The following is a 19,820-nucleotide window of genomic DNA, read 5'->3' as shown; positions in this document are numbered from 1 at the left end:
ATTATTTAATAATAAACATTTGTAGTAAGAATATATCATTTGTTTTATTTTTTGTTGTCTCTGATATAGTTATTGAGCTGAGTTTGAGACCTCAGTAATATATATATATATATATATAAAAACATTTTAAGCCATTACACACTGCTTAATCTAAAAAAAAGCCCACTTAAAACGGATTAAATTTAGAAATTACACAACAAAAAACATTACAGGTAACATAAACACAGGTTGACAAGCGTTACACAACGTGTAAAACGTAGAAAAGGAAAACAATAGAATCATTACATAGCCATGAACTGGCGTGACGACACAGTTACACAACACCAGCTCAACATCAATTCTCAACACTCACCCCACAGCACCCAGTAACAAACCTCGTCCAATCACATTGCTTAATTGTGGAGCGGTTATGGGGCGCGACCAATCACAGAGGATGACGAGTTGTAAATATGGCAGCTTGACTGACAAGCCTTGTCTCCGCCCATTTGCCTTACTGACCGATATTTCCAAACGAAAAAAGAAAACACAAAGAAAAAACAAAAGGCACTGTTACTGCAATGAAAGCTGATTTCAAATACATTTTTTTTTTCTGTTTTAATGATATTTATCTTAAGTGAGATGTAAGCAAAATCGGAAGACTCGACGATGGACAGTCTTTTTATCTTGTGGAGAACCAGTTTTATGCCATATTCGCATTTGACCATTAGTTGTTGGTCATATATGATAATAGAAGCATTTGAGCAACTGTTCGCAAATGCATACAATTCATTTTAAATGTCTCGAAAACGGCAAATGTAACTAGAGGTGAGGCGCTCCCCCTGCGGGTCTCTTCAGAATTAGAGGCAGTTCACTGTTCGAGAATTTTTTATTTCCGCAACAGGGCTGAAAGTATTTTCCAGTACTATCGCATCTGGTGATTTCATAGTAGCTAAGAATTATTTATATTATATCTTTATTTTGGGTTGGAATATTTTATTCGGGTTGTATTATTATTATTCAGTCAAAAACATAGAACAAACCATTACTAAATAAATAATGTCGTCTGAGAGTAAATATTATGAAAAGGGCATGCATGCAGTTTTTTCCTTAACACAAATGTATCGCTTTGTTACTACAATTTATTTGGCGAGTTGAAACAAAAGTATCATAAAACGTGTGGTTATTGTCCTCCAGCCACGAGAGAGCAGTATCTCAAAAGCATGCTGTATTTGAGCCCAGGCAGTGACCTCTTGGGCGTTTTTATTGTTCTTTGTCGACTCCCGCGTCCTGAAAATGTTTTTGTTATGAAACAACAAAAAAAATGCATTCCAATATTTTTGCAAAATACGTTTGAAACAATTTGAGTTATTGTTTTTAATGTAGATTTTGAAATTAATCTCAATCATGCGCAACATGATCTTTTTGCTTCAACAGGATGATTTTATGAAGGTAGTAATATCAAAGATCACATGTCTAGTTTTGTGTTCACCATTAAAAATGATTATTTCGGGTTTGGGGATGTATTCTGGGTGATCGTAAGGGTTGACGTTATGTGTTTTGATCGTTTACTCTAATCTGGCGCCAAACCATTGCTTCCTGTCGGGTAGGTTTTGTTGGTTGAAATGTGTGTGTGTGTGTAATGTGAAATGTGTGACTGAGAACTGCAGTCGGTCTCGGCTGTAAGTTAGTGGTTTCATTGGCACAACGTATCATTTTCATTAACCGTATTCTGTTCAAAACAAATGACAAACAATGCCGACTCTTTAATGTAGAGTGTATGTAGTAAATGTAAGGTCTTCCTGTGTGGGCTCTTAACTTGGAACACATTTCGTACACTTTATTTTCTTACAAAAATGTTATTTACAAAATGTAAATGAAATACTTTGTAAAAAATAATAACGTGTTATATCATACATAGCTTTTGTATCGTATTCGCGCCTTTTTAAACCAGTTTGTATAATTGCACGTTCGGCTTTTGTGTAACACTTCGCATCCCCCAACCAACACGTTTGAATTCCCCGCGAGGCGTAACTCTCACGTGACGTCTTGGAGAATTCTGATTGGTTCGTCTGATGAAAGCGTTAAAAGGACCAAACAAAGCGGCGAAGTTGGCCCTTTTCTTATTGGCTGAGAATGAGCGCCAAGAATCGAATATAAAAGAATTCTCCGGCGTCCGTCCTTCGTTTTCTTTCCTCCAGCTGGACTGTAGATCTTCAAGTCTATGCTTTCCATTGTATTTATTTGTAGCTGACTTTGTTTTAGAAGTTGATAATTTAAAAAAAAAAAAACTTTTAACTTCTCCTCATTTTCTGTTTTACCTAACACTTCAAGCTTTAACAATGCTGTCAACTCGCTCTCCACTAAAAGCTAAGAATGAAAACGCCATTTCTACCAAAATCAATAGCATGTCCTTGGTGGACAAAGAAAACACGGTAAGTTTAGTATTATTATTTTAGTGATATTATAATACTTAAAACTTGTACTGAGATGCTTTACATTTTAGGCGTCTAGATGAATACTACATACTTTGGTAGAAATATCACTTTTGTTTAATTTAAAGGATAAATGTTAAACCGTTCATTATGCTGTAGGTCCTAAATGGGTGATTTGTTTTGTTCTCAGCCGCCCAGTCTGAACTCCTCCAGAATCCTGGCGTCCAAAACGGCGCGCAAAATCTTTGATTCAGAGGTACGCTCACTTTAACTGCATTCCTGTACGTTTCTTCAGGATTTACAACATCGGTGCATGTTAAATGTATACTATCTTAAATGATTAGTGATTTGTCGAGCGATGTCTTTAAAGTGGTTGATGAAATTTGACGGTTTCAGAGCGCGCCAAGTTGAGCTGGTCCATCCAAAATATCCTGACCTTTAATAAGAAAAATAGCTCGTGAAGCAAATCGACTTAAGTCCATGACATACGGTCACCTAAAATGGGTATCATTTTGTTTTGAGCCAGTCAATTTATTGGGTATTATCTTGTTTTGGCGGGTCATTAGCTTGAACTGATTTAATGTTTTGTAAACGACGCAGAATTCACGTGTAAATATGAAAATACTCCCATATACTATATGACAATGTTTAACGTTAAATGAACATATAATGTTTTTTTTTTTTTTTCAAATTTTATCCGGTTAAACGGAAGAGCACTTTTTTTTTTTACACCGGCAAACTAGACCGGAAGTAGTAGTATCACTTGGAGATGAATGAAACGTAAACCCTCTATGGACCCAAAAGCCACGAAGAAAATCCACTTAACTTTCCTTTTTCCCCGTTTGCTTTTATTTCTGTTGTTAAGATTCCTAATATGAAAATGGTTACCAAGGCAACAAACCCTGGCAAAACCAGGGTTATTTCAGGAATATTGTCAAAATGGTCAATATTAAAGTGTTTAATGCCTCATAGTTGAATTAAACTGTTTTTGTTAGGTGAAATAAGTGTAATAAGTCACTTTGGTTTTCAAGTCTTTAAAAAATGTGATGCCGATAAGAATTTTGTGCTCCTCCCATTCACCCTGGCTGTTAGATTTTTACTTGCCGTTTTAAAATTTGTTGCCAAATCTAAAGTTTTACCTTTTAACTTTTAAGGAGCAGACAAAAGCTAGGAAAGGAGCTGTGGAGGAGGAGCCCCTTCTGAAGGAGAACCCCCACCGCTTTGTCATTTTCCCAATTCAGTATCATGACATCTGGCAGATGTACAAGAAGGCCGAGGCCTCTTTCTGGACTGCAGAGGAGGTGAGCTTCAAAGTATTTAACACTGGTGATATCAAATTTTGTCCCATACTCTTACGGGTCTTAAATATGGCATCAAAGCTGTTGGCACACTTATTTTGATGGGGGGTTTGTGGGGGGGGGGGGGGAAATTGCAGCATTTTGAAAGTTTTTTTGCATTTTATTTTCTCCAAGGTTGACCTGTCCAAAGATCTTCAGCACTGGGACTCCCTGAAAGACGAGGAGAGATACTTCATCTCTCATGTTTTGGCTTTTTTTGCTGCGAGTGATGGCATTGTCAATGAGAATTTGGTGAGTTCAGAGGCAAACTTGTGCAAATACGTGTAAAAAAAATCACTTGATTCTAATGGCTTGTGTTCTGTGGTGCTCTAGGTGGAGCGATTTACTCAGGAAGTCCAAGTGACTGAAGCCCGTTGCTTCTACGGTTTCCAGATTGCCATGGAAAACATCCACTCTGAAATGTACAGTCTGTTGATTGACACCTACATCAAAGATCCCAAAGAGAGGTGAGCTTTTGGAAATTATGTTGCAGTTATTTGGGGCAATGATGAGTGGCGCAGGGGTACGTACCTCAGCTGATAATGGGAGCTGAGTGTTGACTGCTCAAGATCAGTGGACATGTGGTCAGCTGGTTGTAGGGCATCAGCACGAAACTATCGCCTTTACTGAGCTCCATAAACATACTTGTCTAATTATGATCCGCGTATTTAGACATTAGCTGACTAATGAGGTGTTTTTATTTTTGTCTTGTAGAGAATTTCTTTTCAATGCTATTGAGACGATGCCTTGCATAAAGAAGAAGGCCGACTGGGCGATCAACTGGATTGGTGACAAAAATGCACAATACGGTATGTTGTATTAATATACTATTTTTGTTTTTATTGTAAACAAAGTTTGCGCTAATAAGTTTTTGTATTCAGGGGAGAGAGTTGTGGCTTTTGCTGCTGTGGAAGGAATCTTCTTTTCCGGGTCTTTTGCTTCTATTTTCTGGCTAAAGAAGAGAGGACTCATGCCTGGACTCACCTTCTCCAATGAACTTATCAGCAGAGATGAGGTAACCATTTTGAGATGCACCCCAACACTGGTACGAATGCGTTTGGAAGTGTGGTGTGAAAGTTGAAGATGTGGTCTTCATGTTTGTTCTTATCCTTACAGGGTCTTCATTGTGACTTTGCTTGCCTCATGTTCAAGCACTTGGTCAACAAACCTTCAGAGGCAAAAGTAAAGAAAATCATCATGAATGCAGTTGAAATTGAACAGGTTTGTGTGCCTTAATAATGCTATATACATTTCAGGGTTTCAACCTTTCTGGTTTTCAGTGACAGTCTTTGTTGCTTTGGATTTTTGTGTCCGTGTAGAAGCTGTACTGTAACTTCAGTGAAATGCATCCTATTGGTGAGAGACAAATCTAATTTTTCTTTAACTTCCTAGGAATTCCTGACTGATGCTCTGCCAGTAAAGCTTATTGGTATGAATTGTGACCTGATGAAGCAATACATTGAGTTTGTGGCTGACAGACTTCTGCTGGAGCTGGGACTTGACAAGGTAGGGTTAGTGAAGGTTTTTTTTGTGTGGTAGTTTTACATCTCTGCTCATGGTGGCAGTATAGTCTTTGTGAGTAGCCTTGTTCTATGCATTCATTTTAACAGATGGGATTTTAACTTGACCTTTAAATTTGCTTTTCTAGGTCTATAAAGTGGAAAATCCTTTTGACTTCATGGAGAACATTTCCTTGGAGGGCAAGACCAACTTCTTTGAGAAGCGAGTCGGCGAGTACCAGCGGATGGGAGTCATGTCCGGAACCACAGATAACTCTTTCAGACTGGATGCTGATTTTTAGAGACTCAATCGGAGTGCATGAATGGACACAAACTATGAACTGTTTGGACTCGGAGGGGTTTCAACCTCACTTATTTCTACAGGTTTTTTTTTTGTTGCTTTAACTTTCCTTAGTTTTAATAATCGAATACTAAAATGTCTTTTTATTTTTGTTGTTTTAAATAATAATAAAAGGAAACAATCTACTTGCTGCTTTTTTCTTTGCTTTGCCTTTTGGGCATGGTGAAGACCAGAAATGGTTGTCTACAACTCATCTTATTTTTATTGTAACGTGCATCTGTTTACTGCAAATAGTGTTTTTATTTAAAAGAAATTGTAATAAAGTAGACTTGACTAATTTGTGCTGAAGTTCCATTGTTACCTGTCACTTGGTAAAGGGGGTAATTACTGTCATTTGTAAGACAAAAGTACTTTTCAACTGTTCCATTGAACAGGAGTAATATGACCATGTAGGTATAGTGTAGATCAACATCCAGGAAAAGAAGTGAAACATTTGGCAAGGTTTGCCTTTGTTGCCAACACTGGCTTAATCAATTCTCTTTCAGCTGCTGTGAAGTTTCATAGAGTGCCCAAACTGGAGCAGGATTACTGACGTCAACCACATTCTTTCAAAATGTCTCCCTCGGTTTTCTCATTGAGGTAGGGTGCAGAATCAAAAGAAGGCTGATTTCCATATTGTTGGTTTATAACTGATGTTGGCAGTCAGTTTGATGCAATGAGCCGGTAGTTACTGACCAGTAAAAGGTCTATTTAAAATTCACTTTCAATTTTTTTCCCAAGTTTAATCGAGATTTAATGTTTTAGTACACTGGGTGAATGAAATGGTTCTCCATGCACACCTGTAATGAGCAACATTGCTGACATGGAAACTTCTAAAATACTCCATATATTTATAGTAGTCATTATCTAGAGCACTCCTGGCATGAGCTGATGTCCGGTTGTTCTTCTCTAAATGCTCTCAGGACGTTGAAAACCATTTCTGCATGGGACAGCATGAACTAAGTTGTAAAAACACTCCCTAAACAGCCTAGAAAAGTTAACATTGTCTGATCTGCTTTAATATAGCTAAATTGCTCCAAATATTTGTGCTTGTCTTTGCATATGCTATCAGTTTTCGTTGGTACATTCTAAAACAAGTCTTACATCTTCCCTTATTGCGTATTTCTGTTTTGGAGTGTGGTACAACTGTCACTGAATAATCATGAATATCTGAGTCTTTCTTGTCAGATGGCCGATATGAGTGTCTGAATATGAACAGTGATTGACTCGGGGACATGTATATTATGAAGATGAGTTATATGGGGTTTTCTCATTAGCATGCCTGTCAGCGGTCCATTCTGAAGAGTCCTTTGCTGACAACAGCTGCTACAGCTGACACATCACACAGTGGATCTTGTTATCAGACATTATATCACTGAAATAACCCAGTGTTACAACAGGTACTATGAGCCATGCACACTTGTATATAGAAACAATTACACCAAAGTGATGCATCTGTTTTTTATGAAAGTCATGTCTTGACTGTTTCTCACAAAAAAAATGTTTCGTGTGTTGTCTTTGTCTTTTTTCCCCCCAAAACATTTATTTGCAATTTTTACTTTGAAGGGGTAACACCTTTATTTATGGTAACACCTTTTAAGGACCATTCCTCACTATTAACTAGCATGAACATTACTAGCATATTGGCTGTTTATTAGTACTTATACTCTAAATTACTGCCATATTCCTGCACATATTACTGCCATTTTGCATGATCATATGTGACCCTGGACCACAAAACCAGTCATAACTAGCACGGGTATATTTGTAGCAATAGCCAACAATACATTGTATGGGTCAAAATTATTGATTTTTCTTTTATGCCAAAAATCATTAGGATATTAAGTAAAGATCATGTTCCATTAAGATATTTTATAACAATTTTATAAAATACCTTATATTTTAGATATTTTATAATAATAATTTTTTTTATTAGTAATATGTATTGCTAAGAACTTAATATGGAAAACTTTAAAGGCGATTTTCTCAATATTTTGACTTTGTTTTTTTTGCACAATCAGATTCCAGATTTTCAAATATTGTCCTATCATAAAAAAGCATACATCAATGGAAAGCTTCTTTATTCAGCTTTCAGATGACGTATAAACCAATTTAAAAAAGAAAAAAAACTGACCTTTATGACTGGTTTTGCGGTTACATATTCTAGATCCCTTACCCAATAACCTAAACAATACCTACCTTACTATTTATAAGCAGCAAATTAGGAGTTTATTGAGGCCAAAGTTGCAGTTAAAAGTTAGTTAATAGTGAGGACCGTAAAGTGTGACCTTATTTCTTTATTTATTTTAGTGCTGTTTTAGTACTTTTATATTAGAGTATTTATTTATTGATTTATTAGTAATGATTTATATTTATATATTTAAAATATTTAGCTTTTTTGTGTATTTTCAGTTGTCATTTAGTCATTTCATGTGCTTCTGTCATTTAAGTTTTTTTCATGCTTTTGTCATGTTTTTTTTCTATTTTAATTTAGCTTTGTTAAATTTGTAAATGTATATGTAATAGTATTAGTATTTCAGTTTACATTTATTTTATTTCAGCTTGTTTCTGATTTTTGTTTTTAGTTTTTCCATCTAATACGAATTATTTCTTTTATTTCAGATTTATTCATAGGCGAAGGGTGAACCAACTCCAGGGTAAGGCTAAAAGCAGCCAAATCTATTAAACATCATAAACCCATCTTTTTAGGCAAGAACCAGACATGGGTGTCATGTAGGCTAAAAAATGTTTAATGGGTCTGAATTTGTATTTAACATGATTACAATTTAATAAAAATGTTAGAAATTGATAATTATATAACGTTTCGTTTCCACTGTTATTCAAACAGCGAATAAATGATATATAGAAAGTGACATGATCACTAACATTGATCTATAGCAAGTTTAAGCACTCTCAAAAAAACAAAACTATCGTTATAATCACTGAAGCTGTATACACTGTGAAATGCATCTCTTACTTACATTTTACGTACATCTGCGCTTTGTTGTTTATGATGAGAGAATTTGCAAGAGTCCGGAATTCAGTTAGCGAACGCGCGCGCACTCAACAAAACTGATGAGTTTGAACGATGACTCATCTGTACGCTTCTGATTGGCCATTGCATTCCTAAGCTCAACAGATATGTGTGTGATTGGTTAAAATGCGCGACACTAAAACGCTTAGAATGAAATACGGTGCAAGTGCAACATGAGCAGATCTTAATTTAATGCCGCAATCGACACCGTCTATTCATATTCACTTTGTTAGCAACAAACGTAATAGATTAAATTTGTTTGTGCAGGGGCATTTTTGTCCAATTTAGTGGCATTTTTTGCCCCAAGTCCCCGGCATGGCAGCCTTACACTCGCTCCGCCTAGGGATTTATTTCAATAAAGTTTTAGTTTTAGGTAATGATAAAAACAATACTTAATACTTGCTTACTGGAAAGAAATTCTTTTTTTAATCTCTCTCTCTCTCTCTCTCTATTTATATATTTTTAGTAAAAAAGGAAGCCATTTTCTTTAGCTATTTTGTCATTTGTTGTTAGTTTTATGGAATTAGCACAATGTTTACTCATCTTTTATTTACTCACATTTGATGCATGAAGTGAATTCAACTTCAAATAGTGTATTTCGTACATTCTCCTTTATTAAAGGCCCTGTGAACACTGTAGCTGCCACTAGGTAATGATAAAAACAATACTTAATACTTGCTTACTGGAAAGAAATTCTTTTTTTAATCTCTCTCTCTCTCTCTCTCTCTATTTATATATTTTTAGTAAAAAAGGAAGCCATTTTCTTTAGCTATTTTGTCATTTGTTGTTGGTTTTATGGAATTAGCACAATGTTTACTCATCTTTTATTTACTCACATTTGATGCATGAAGTGAATTCAACTTCAAATAGTGTATTTCGTACATTCTCCTTTATTAAAGGCCCTGTGAACACTAGCTGCCATATCAGCCCTGCATATAATCCACATTACTCTCTGGTATGGCCCAGCAGGGTCATGTCACAAACAGGTTGATCAACAAACCATTGTTCCCAATATAATGAATGTTAAAAGGCATTTGGGCCCAACAGTTGCCACTCTCCAATTGGGGGTCTACTGGTAAGCGCAGCTGCCTGAAACAGGCAAATCCTGTGTCTCCTCCATGCCCTTTTAAGGAGACAGGACCCTGTCAAAGTGCTTGTGTGTGTTGCTTGCTTTGTTTGACCACTGGGCCTCCCACACAGCAGCGCTAATAGATCACAAGCCAGTAAATATTGCCACAGTAGAATTACAACTGTTACTGTACTTTAATAGCGCAACTGGGACACCTAAATTCCTTCGCTTATCTTTCCTGAACACAATGAATGCACATTTTCAGCGAGGGTTTTTTTTCACCAGAAAGATGTTAATTCACACAGTATAAATGCAAAGAAACCATTAGCAATGATCTCGTTTTGGTAGACAGCATAATCAGAGCTATAATAAGATGCCAGTATCGGTCACGGTGCATGAGGGTTTAAGGGAATCCGAATGGATTGTGTTCTGTAGATATCTATCAAGCTAGCATGAAAAACGGCTAATAATAGCACATTAACAAAGACGCTTAAACTTTATGGTGCTCAAAAATGCACCCATATAATCCAACTTTGGCACAGCAAGGCGAAGGGTCTATAAGAAACTCCAGAAATCTGATAACAAAAGGTTAGAAAATACTATCACACTGATATCACGGTCTTTTTCAGTCAGGCCAGAGCTTTGAGGATCACAAATAGAACGTTATCTACTGTTCACCAAGCCCGAAACAACACAAGATAACAAATACACGCCAAAACAGGAGGCAATGTCACCTTTAATGACAAATTGTCATTCTAAGATGTTGAAAGAAAATTAATCATTTATGAAATGCATGTTTTGACCCAAAGTACATGTGTAGAATCAAACTAGCATTTAACAAAAACCATACTCATCATAGCGAGGTTGTTTTCTCATAGTGTTGAGTGAAAGAGATAACGGGGGAGAAGGTGACAAATAAGGAGTTGGAGCCAAAGCAAGCAGCACCGAGGAGCAGCACTGATGTGTATCCAGGAGCACCTGTCACTCAACATGACCCTAAAAGGACAGAGCTGGGCCAATCAGAGAACAGCAGTTGCAGAGAAAGGACACGGGTCCTTCTTAACACCCCCCATACCTCTCAGCTGTCTGGCATGTTGTGGGCCCGATCGCATACCAGGGCCCAGGCCATTTGACAAAGGTGGTGTCACTCAGGTCTGGCTCCTATATGTGACCCCACACATCTAGTGTTACGTCTTCCAAATGCCTGTGAAGTCAAATAATTTTTTGACATTGTATGTCACAGTGACCTTACACATATTGTATATTGTTCTGGGTCAAAGGTCATGACGTGTGCTTTCCTGACATTCTTGTTGGTGCAAATAGTAGCTGAAACCTTAAAATGAACATTTAAACATGTTATTTGTACATTTATGTGTGTATAATGACACTCTTTATCATGTGCTATTGTCTTATGCTTAAATAATATTAAAATTCTGGTAGATACTATTGGACAAGAAATGGTCAATATTAAAATTATGTACTGTTTTGTCTAAGTTAAAAATAAAACACAAAAAATTAAAAACCAATAGTTTTAAATGCTACAAGTGAATTTCATTCAGTGTTATTTTAATATTATATTGATATGCTATTAGCATTTATTAATATTTTGCATGTTTTTATTTGTATATTTTTAGTTTTCTAATTTAGCTTAGGATTTAATAATTTTGTTATGTGCTTTTGTCATTTTTTATTCATTTTTAATAATTCTATTTAGGTTAATTTTTGTGTTTTAGTTATAGCCATTTTATTTCTCAAGCTTCAACTTATTATTATTATTATTATTTTTTGTCATTTTTCATTTTTTAAGTTTTTCAGCTAATATTTCTATTTTATTTTATTTCAGTTTTATTTCCAGCTTAACATTTTTTTTCTTCATAGTTTTAGTTTGAGTTAACAATACAAAAACGTTCAGTATTGGACTTTTGGCATCACATAATAAAGTATACTATGAAAAATGGATATTCATTTTGAGTTTTGCTACATTTCAGATGATGATGGCAAAGGTCATCTAAATGTAAAAATGCACAACCAAATTTTCAGTATCTGCCAACAATAAAAACTCTAATATTTTCTAATAACCATTGTCCTTATAAAAATGGCATCATGTAATATACATAAAAAAATTTCTTTAGCCACATCCATAGAAAACAATGCTGTTCTTTATGATTAAATCACATCCATCAACAATTCATCATCATAAAGCACTGTTTTTTTTGTCACACAAATAACAGAACATGACATAAAACTTTATATCATATGTTAAAAGAAATGGAGAACAATCAAAGAATAGTACTTGACTTTTTTGGCCTTCCATTTGGCTCTGAAATCATAACAAACAGTTTTCCACTGCTTATTTTGCTCTCAAAGAGGATCTGTCACCTCTTAAGAAACATCTGTCCATTTTGGTAATCAAGTCAGAGTCCATGGAGTACAGGATATACTGGCTATTGGCCATTTCCTAGCATCTCTTATTTGGTCTTGTGTGAACTCCAGATCCCGCCCATGAACCCCAGCCCCCCCTTCACTAGCATATTTAAGAGGTATCCTTCTCCCATGCCCTTCATCCCAGCAGAAACCCCAGTCTTGTGCAACAACTTGGTGAGTGTTTGCTACTACCTTTATCTCTATGGACTACTTCAGGGACGATAGAGAGAGATTTGAAAAGGAATAACCCAACACTTCATCTCCTACATGGGAAGGAACATTAATCTCTGGAACTGTTGATGCAGATGGCGGATAACTGGCTTATTTTACATTGATAGTCTTAGCAGAAACTACTAACAACATAATTGCTCATTCTCTGTGACTGTGCCTGTAGCAGTAGCTAGAGAAATATAGGAGAATGGATGGTTGCCCATTGCTAACATGAAGAAATAATGCTGGAGGTGATAAAAGACAGCAGAAGTGAGCAGTTGTAACTAGTTGTACGTGATTGACTAAAGGATTCATTGGGTTAGAAACCACATCTCATAAGGGTGACTTGAAGATGCACTAATAAAGGGAGTCATCAACAGATGTAGTGAATTGACACATGCTGCCAGTGGATCTCTTACAGTTTCTAGACAGCTGAGGAGGCGACCCTTAGGTCCTGCTGTCATTTGTCATCAGACAACTGTAAAATAGCTACAGATAGGACACTCGGTCAGGGGCTTCCGCTCGGAATGACAAGAGCTGATGCCTAAAATAGTTTAAAGAGGATCCGCTGTGCTGCTTTTGGCCTTTTGTTGACCTTACCTGATGCTGCGTTGCGTAATGCAGGCTTAGAAATGTTTCAGTGGATTGTAGAGGATATAATATATATTTATTAAAATGATTGAATACTTAAAAATGAATGTTCAATTATCTGTATTATTCAGATTTTAACTTTAACTTATACACTCTCCTAACACGTTTTCTTTCTCCTAGGACCATCCCAGAAAAGACCAATCATGTGTGACGATGATGAGACTACCGCACTCGTGTGCGACAACGGTTCTGGTTTGGTCAAGGCTGGATTCGCCGGTGATGATGCTCCCCGTGCTGTCTTTCCCTCAATTGTTGGCAGACCCCGTCACCAGGTGAGCCTCCAAAGCATGTAGTAAATGCCTGGTTCCAGCCAACATATTGTATATTGGCTGTGGAAAATCATCATATTATACAAACTAACTGAACTACAGATGCTTGGTGGTAACCCATGACTCTTTTCCTTTAGGGTGTGATGGTGGGTATGGGTCAGAAAGACAGCTATGTGGGAGATGAGGCTCAGAGTAAGAGGGGTATCCTTACTCTAAAATACCCCATCGAGCACGGCATCATCACCAACTGGGATGACATGGAAAAGGTAGCAATTAAAGAATTATTACAGAATGCTGAATTTGTATTATTCATTAAAAGCAAATATAAAATAGATTTTTATTTCTATTATCCTGTGTTTGGTCACCTCTATGCATTCCTCCAATGATTTAACATATTTAAATGTTTTCAGATCTGGCATCACACCTTCTACAACGAGCTGCGTGTGGCCCCTGAGGAGCACCCCACTCTGCTCACTGAGGCCCCCCTCAACCCTAAAGCCAACAGGGAGAAGATGACACAGGTAAGCTAATGCTGGGGTTTACAAACTTTTTACAGATATGATGATGCCCTATAGTGGCAGCATGTAATGGCAGCCATATATTTTCAAACCCATTTGTACTGTAAAAAATGTCAATATTTTAATTGTATTAATGTAAAATTACATAAATCTTAACTCATTTTTCAAAAGTGTACGTTATGTATTATTCTCATGAGTTTTATTTATTACACAATTTTTCTCTGAACTTTTTCACGGATGCTCTCTATAGCATCTTGTGGCCCCTTAGACTTGGGTTTTCATAAACCCAAAATCATTTCAGTATGTGTTTGTTTACCATTACTGGTAGTTTTTGTTAATATTTTGAATTAGATTTTTATATTTTCTGTTTTAATTTAAATTTGAAGTTTCAGTAATTGTGTTGTGTTTTTGTATTACATTTTAATACGTCTTTTAAGATTGACTTTAAGTTGTACTTTGTACTTTTAGTAGGCTACTTCAGCTTTAAATAAAAATGAGAAAAATTTGAAATGTTGCCTTGACAACTAGCTGTTTAATTTTAGTTAATGCTTATTTTTTATGGATTTAGTTTTAGTTAACAATAATAACCCTGGCTGAAACTTGCATTTTCCTCTCTTTTCAGATCATGTTTGAGACCTTCAACGTCCCTGCCATGTATGTTGCCATTCAGGCTGTGCTCTCTCTTTACGCCTCAGGCCGTACCACTGGTCAGTGTCTATTAAGTCACTAGAAGCAATACGTAACATTATAGGTTTTAATTCCTATATACATCTGTAATACTTAGGAAGCAATACTTAACATGCCAATGCATCATGTTACAGGTATCGTGCTGGACTCTGGTGATGGTGTGACCCACAACGTCCCCATCTATGAGGGTTATGCTCTTCCTCATGCCATCATGCGTCTGGATCTGGCCGGTCGTGATCTGACTGACTACCTGATGAAGATCCTGACTGAGCGTGGTTACTCTTTTGTGACTACTGGTGGGTGCTATAAGAATTCTACTTATGCAGAATTTTGTTTAGAAATTAGCAAATGCTCCCCTGGCCTTAAGAGGGGACACTTTTTTCACCCATGCAAAATAAATGTTTTCATCATGTCTTTTCCCAGTTTAAAACATCCTTGCGCTCTCTTCTCTTCCATAGCTGAGCGTGAGATTGTGCGTGATATTAAGGAGAAGCTGTGTTACGTCGCTCTGGACTTCGAGAATGAAATGGCGACTGCTGCCTCTTCCTCCTCTCTAGAGAAGTCCTATGAGTTGCCCGACGGCCAGGTCATCACCATTGGAAACGAGCGTTTCCGCTGCCCCGAGACTCTCTTCCAGCCCTCTTTCATTGGTATGTTTTGGCTGGGCCTCAAATGACCTCATTGCATTACTCCATGCTGCTGTCTTTAGATCACAATTGTTCCCTTGCTAACATAGCTTGTAATGTTGCTCCTCACAGGTATGGAGTCTGCTGGCATCCATGAGACCGCCTACAACAGCATTATGAAATGCGACATTGACATCCGCAAGGATCTGTATGCCAACAACGTCCTGTCTGGTGGTACCACCATGTACCCTGGTATTGCTGACCGTATGCAGAAGGAGATCACTGCTCTGGCTCCCAGCACAATGAAGATCAAGGTAAACATCCATGCGACTAAATGAGCTTGTTTATGTAATTTTACAGTCTAACTACAATTATGTTCTCATGCTCATCCTCTAGATCATTGCTCCCCCTGAACGTAAGTACTCCGTCTGGATTGGCGGTTCCATCCTGGCTTCCTTGTCCACCTTCCAGCAGATGTGGATCAGCAAGCAGGAGTATGATGAGGCAGGTCCCTCCATCGTCCACAGGAAGTGCTTCTAAACCTCAAATCCTCTTCAATGCAATCCAACTAACCCTCCGTATGCATTTGTATTGTGCCTTGTGCTGTATATACATGTACTGTTGTAATAAAAGTCGTGATGTGTAACAGGCTCGCATTGTGTTTTGTCTGAGTATTTGATGAAGAAAATGTAGCTATTTCTTGAGCTGACAAATACAGCCTTTTCAAAAAAAATTTTAATCAACAAAAGCTCTTAATTTATGTTCATTCATTCTAAATTCTATGAGCTGTTTAGTAGATTTTTTAAAACATTTGTTTCAAAGGATTTCTAAAACTTTACACACATACTGCAGATGTGGACCTAAACTAAAAGGCAGAGTATGAGTTAAAAAGATTCTGAGTTGCATGTGAATGCAGTGGTGATGTTCCATCAATATTATAATAATGCCTGTTCCTGAGAAAATACTTCCAGGGAAATTATTGAATTACTTTTAAGCAATTATTGTTGTTTTGGTTATATTAAAGAGGAGATTACATGCGGAAAAAAGAACCCAATGTACTTACATTGTAGGCTATATTGCATTGTAAACGTTAAGCTATTAATATTAGAATTCGATTAAACTGCTGACAGGTCCATAACATTATCTGAACATGACACGACACGACACGCCTCATAACATGTGATTTATTTATTAATTAGGCTAATAACACATTTCCTTTTACATTTCCCTTTTTCCTTGATAGCCTATAGTCTATTCCTTATTTTCTTAAACTTTGCCCTTCTACCGTCCCCAATAAAACCCAGCAGCATGGTTTAGTCACTACGTAAACCAAGAGGCGAGCTGATTCGCTGCTTGGCAACAGAACAGAGCAAATGAAGCGAGGAAGAGGAGGACGGCATCTGTGCTGAACCCGACAAACCTTTCTCAATCCAGATTACATGGTAGGTTATCTCTTTAAATTTGGTTAGCTGTTTATTCTCTATGGGTTTTAGTTTTGCTGTAATACGAATGTGCTTCTTAATTTGCGTTTATAAAATAATGGCCCGTTTTTATCAAGCCTGTTCACTTGTGACGTAGTTACAAGCAGAGATGCGCGTTTTCTCTGAGCTCAATAATATTTAAGCATCAGGATTATAGCCCAATATTTACATGACCTTTTCGGCGAATATAAAATCTTAATATATATATATATATATAAAACGTAGGCTATACCTTTATTTAAAACCGCCGTTTTAGCATAAAGCGCAGCAATAATTTTACACTAACGTTAGGTGTTGTGTTTATTGTCGGTGTAGTGAACGTCAACGATGGGTTCGGCTCCGAAAATGGCTCACACGGTTCTTCTGAGTGTTATTATAAGCTGGATGGCCGTCGTTTCTGGCCGCAGTCCACGCACGGTGGATCAGGTGTCGGAGGCGGATATCCAGCGCCTGCTGCACGGTGTGATGGAGCAGCTGGGAATCGCGCGGCCCAGGGTCGAGTATCCCGCGCACCAGGCCACCAACATAGTCGGCCCGCTCAGCATCCAAGCTAAGAGTTTCTCTGTATCATTGTAGGTAATTACACGTTTTTAAAAATGTAAATGATCACTGATGGTCCTTATAATAGCCTACTCCTCATTATGTGCTTGCCTTCATATGTACTTTTACACTTTGTCCAATAGGTGGTGCCCATGAGGGACTCCAGCATCTCGGGCCGTACGGGAACATCCCTAACATTGTTGCAGAGTTAACTGGAGACGGTGTTCCCAAAGACTTCAGCGAGGACCATGGCTACCCTGACCCTCCCAATCCTTGCCCTCTTGGAAAGAGTGGTATGTTGGTCCAAATGTTACTGAATGCACAAATATACAGCAGTGCCACCATTCAATAAAATTCAAATGGCCTAAACATTTTTTGTTTAAAAAATGTGATGTTTTTATAGCTGCTGATGGATGTTTAGAGAACTCTCCAGACACTGCAGAGTTCAGTCGAGAATTCCAGAAACACCAGCACCTCTTTGACCCTGAGCATGACTACCCTGCACTCGCGAAGTGGGTGAGTTCACACTTGACACCTTGAAAAAAGATGGAGGAGATTACTGATTTTTCATTTTTTAAAAATGACTAATTTAAGGGCTTTAAATTAAATTAACCAGGATTCTGGGCTGTAGCAGACTGCACTAAATATCTATTTTCATTCTTTCAGAATAAAGGTCTGTTGTATGAAAAACTGAAGGGTGGGCCGAAGAGAAGAAAAAGGGTAAGCTATAAATATATTTCTTTCTGTGCCTTTTGGTTGCTTCTTTGTCAGTAGAGGCTCAAACGCATACATTATTAGATGGAGCACTGTTGCATATTTTCAGAAAAAATGTCACAGGATCTGTCACTGACTGTGTTTCAGAGTGCAAATCCATATCTGATGGGACAGAGGCTGGATAATGTGGTGGCCAAGAAATCAGTGCCACATTTCCCAGAGGAAGATGAGGTTGAAACTGCTACAAGCAATATCAAGACCTGAACATCGTGTTATTTATCAAATCTGTACAATGAAAATCTGATCAGTTTCACAGTAAAGTCAGCATTAAATTGTGTGCGATATTCAAATGAATCATTTTATTAATAGAGCAGTAAAGGGTGAATGTAACATGAATGATTATTCTCTTGGCACAACTTTTGTTGTAATACCATTTAATCAAATAAAAATGAAGTATATGTTCATGTGCAGATAATTGAAGACATGTGTTTTTAACTTCATGATTCATCTAAATCACAATATGCATTCATCATGAGCTTCCTTACTCTCCTGAAGCACTGGACCATCCCCAAAATGCTTTGAATGATCTTAGACTGAGAGGAGGCGTGGACTGCCCCATTCTCTTAAATGTCAGCGCTCAGAACAGAGCTCCAGACCTTATTTTGAATCTGACTCTGAGTTCTGTATCACTTGTTTCAACCTATTATTAATCGTAGTTTGTTATTGTACACAAAGACCTTTGTGAACATAGCTGCAGTCCATGTGAAGAAGTTTGAACCGTTAATAATCTGAGGTAAGTCTGCTGCATATCTACTGGAGTATAGCCTATTTGTATTTATTTTTTAAATGACATCTGTGATTTTTTAAAAATGTGTTTATAGAAATGAGGGATTGCAGAGGGCAACTGGCTCAAAATTTTGTAGGGAGTTTATATAAAAATGTAAATGTGTTTAAATGATTGTGAACTTTATACACTATACGCTTTGAAATATTTAAAGTTTCGTTGTTGTGTTCATTTTATATGTATATGAAATGTTTTGATAAAATATATAAAATAATATATATATATTTTTTGTTGTTGTAAAAATAACTACATAGATTACTGTATATTTAAAGACATTTAATGATATGTTTCTTTCTTCATGTGAAAGGATGACTAAAGACGCATTAGCTGTCACTATCGCGGTCTTGTGGCTGCTCTGCAATCCGGCGAGGATCAGGGGAACCGGGGGATTTCAAGGCGCCATTCCTCACCCAAATAAATACAGCCCAAACCAGTCGGAACAGTCACCGCAGACACCGCAGGCCAGTTCCAGGGGAACGGGACCGCCTTCAGTCGGGGACGAGGTGCTGGACTCCAGCCAGGAGGCTTTACACGTAACGGAGCGCCGTTACCTCAAACTTGACTGGTGTAAAACACAGCCGCTGAAACTGATGATCTATGAGGACGGGTGCCAGCCGCGCGCCATCATCAACCGCTTTTGTTACGGACAGTGCAACTCATTCTACATCCCTCGGCACGTTTATCAAGAGGACAGTGCGTTTCAGTCGTGCTCCGTGTGTAAGCCAAAGAGTTTCACTACCGTTACTTACACGCTCTTCTGTCCCGGACAGACTCCCAGCACCAAGAAGAAGCGCGTGCGCCGCGTCAAACAGTGCCGCTGTACTTCTGTCGACTTGGATTAAATTTGCTGACGTCTTTGTTTGTAGGCTACTTTGGTCTAAAAGTCACTAATTCATATGGCTGAATAATGTGGGAGCATGATCGATTTGTTTCCTCCATCATTAGTTGTTCAGTCATCAAAATGAGGCCTTTATATTGTGAAGAAATACAATTGATGCAATTAAATGAATTATAAAACAAGTTGGCTAAGTTATAATACTATAAAATAGTGACATATTAAAAATATGCTTATATTATTATTACATTCTCCACTGTGTGGAGCACGATTTGCGCATTGATGCAAATAGCTTATTTTGTGGCTTGATTTGTAATGTGGGATACATTTC

General features: G+C 37.4%; 4 protein-coding genes across 4 annotated transcripts; all 4 read left to right on the top strand.

The window, feature by feature from the left end:
• The first annotated feature begins 2,102 nt into the window (after positions 1–2,102).
• LOC107549099 (ribonucleoside-diphosphate reductase subunit M2) lies at positions 2,103–5,887 on the top strand. The gene is made up of 10 exons (XM_016230045.1): positions 2,103–2,411; positions 2,602–2,667; positions 3,566–3,712; positions 3,884–4,000; positions 4,082–4,215; positions 4,463–4,557; positions 4,630–4,763; positions 4,865–4,969; positions 5,141–5,254; positions 5,397–5,887. The coding sequence occupies exons 1-10, from the start codon at positions 2,319–2,321 to the stop codon at positions 5,547–5,549; spliced, it is 1,158 nt and encodes a 385-aa protein (XP_016085531.1). The 5' UTR covers positions 2,103–2,318; the 3' UTR covers positions 5,550–5,887.
• A 6,369-nt stretch (positions 5,888–12,256) lies between these two features.
• LOC107549100 (actin, alpha cardiac) lies at positions 12,257–15,720 on the top strand. The gene is made up of 9 exons (XM_016230046.1): positions 12,257–12,288; positions 13,096–13,247; positions 13,382–13,510; positions 13,655–13,765; positions 14,385–14,469; positions 14,584–14,745; positions 14,908–15,099; positions 15,208–15,389; positions 15,472–15,720. Exons 2-9 carry the CDS (start codon positions 13,119–13,121, stop codon positions 15,613–15,615), a joined length of 1,134 nt encoding a protein of 377 aa, XP_016085532.1. The 5' UTR covers positions 12,257–12,288; positions 13,096–13,118; the 3' UTR covers positions 15,616–15,720.
• Positions 15,721–16,426: 706 nt separating this feature from the next.
• LOC107549096 (neuroendocrine protein 7B2-like) lies at positions 16,427–18,215 on the top strand. Its single transcript, XM_016230041.1, has 6 exons — positions 16,427–16,517; positions 16,872–17,106; positions 17,240–17,389; positions 17,500–17,612; positions 17,763–17,816; positions 17,958–18,215. Exons 2-6 carry the CDS (start codon positions 16,884–16,886, stop codon positions 18,072–18,074), a joined length of 657 nt encoding a protein of 218 aa, XP_016085527.1. The 5' UTR covers positions 16,427–16,517; positions 16,872–16,883; the 3' UTR covers positions 18,075–18,215.
• A 160-nt stretch (positions 18,216–18,375) lies between these two features.
• On the top strand, positions 18,376–19,812 carry LOC107549097 (gremlin-1-like). Its single transcript, XM_016230043.1, has 2 exons — positions 18,376–18,603; positions 18,962–19,812. Exon 2 carries the CDS (start codon positions 18,963–18,965, stop codon positions 19,494–19,496), a length of 534 nt encoding a protein of 177 aa, XP_016085529.1. The 5' UTR covers positions 18,376–18,603; position 18,962; the 3' UTR covers positions 19,497–19,812.
• The last annotated feature ends 8 nt before the right edge of the window (positions 19,813–19,820 follow it).

The sequence above is a fragment of the Sinocyclocheilus grahami genome, unplaced genomic scaffold (genome assembly GCF_001515645.1).
Source record: "Sinocyclocheilus grahami isolate Dianchi unplaced genomic scaffold, SAMN03320097.WGS_v1.1 scaffold362.1, whole genome shotgun sequence".
NCBI classification, from domain to species: Eukaryota; Metazoa; Chordata; class Actinopteri; order Cypriniformes; family Cyprinidae; genus Sinocyclocheilus; species Sinocyclocheilus grahami.
This window is presented reverse-complemented; position numbering and strand designations above follow the sequence as displayed.

Bases quoted from the DNA above. Each gene is read 5' to 3' on its own strand.
- LOC107549099 (XM_016230045.1), top strand. From the start codon at position 2,319: ATGCTGTCAACTCGCTCTCCACTAAAAGCTAAGAATGAAAACGCCATT. The intron at 2,412-2,601 runs GTAAGTTTAGTA...TTTTGTTCTCAG, and splicing joins TGGTGGACAAAGAAAACACG to CCGCCCAGTCTGAACTCCTC. The intron at 4,558-4,629 runs GTATGTTGTATT...TTTTGTATTCAG, and splicing joins TGACAAAAATGCACAATACG to GGGAGAGAGTTGTGGCTTTT.
- LOC107549097 (XM_016230043.1), top strand. From the start codon at position 18,963: ATGACTAAAGACGCATTAGCTGTCACTATCGCGGTCTTGTGGCTGCTC.
- LOC107549096 (XM_016230041.1), top strand. From the start codon at position 16,884: ATGGGTTCGGCTCCGAAAATGGCTCACACGGTTCTTCTGAGTGTTATT. The intron at 17,390-17,499 runs GTATGTTGGTCC...ATGTTTTTATAG, and splicing joins TTGCCCTCTTGGAAAGAGTG to CTGCTGATGGATGTTTAGAG. The intron at 17,613-17,762 runs GTGAGTTCACAC...TCATTCTTTCAG, and splicing joins ACCCTGCACTCGCGAAGTGG to AATAAAGGTCTGTTGTATGA.
- LOC107549100 (XM_016230046.1), top strand. From the start codon at position 13,119: ATGTGTGACGATGATGAGACTACCGCACTCGTGTGCGACAACGGTTCT. The intron at 13,511-13,654 runs GTAGCAATTAAA...AAATGTTTTCAG, and splicing joins ACTGGGATGACATGGAAAAG to ATCTGGCATCACACCTTCTA. The intron at 14,470-14,583 runs GTCAGTGTCTAT...ATCATGTTACAG, and splicing joins CGCCTCAGGCCGTACCACTG to GTATCGTGCTGGACTCTGGT.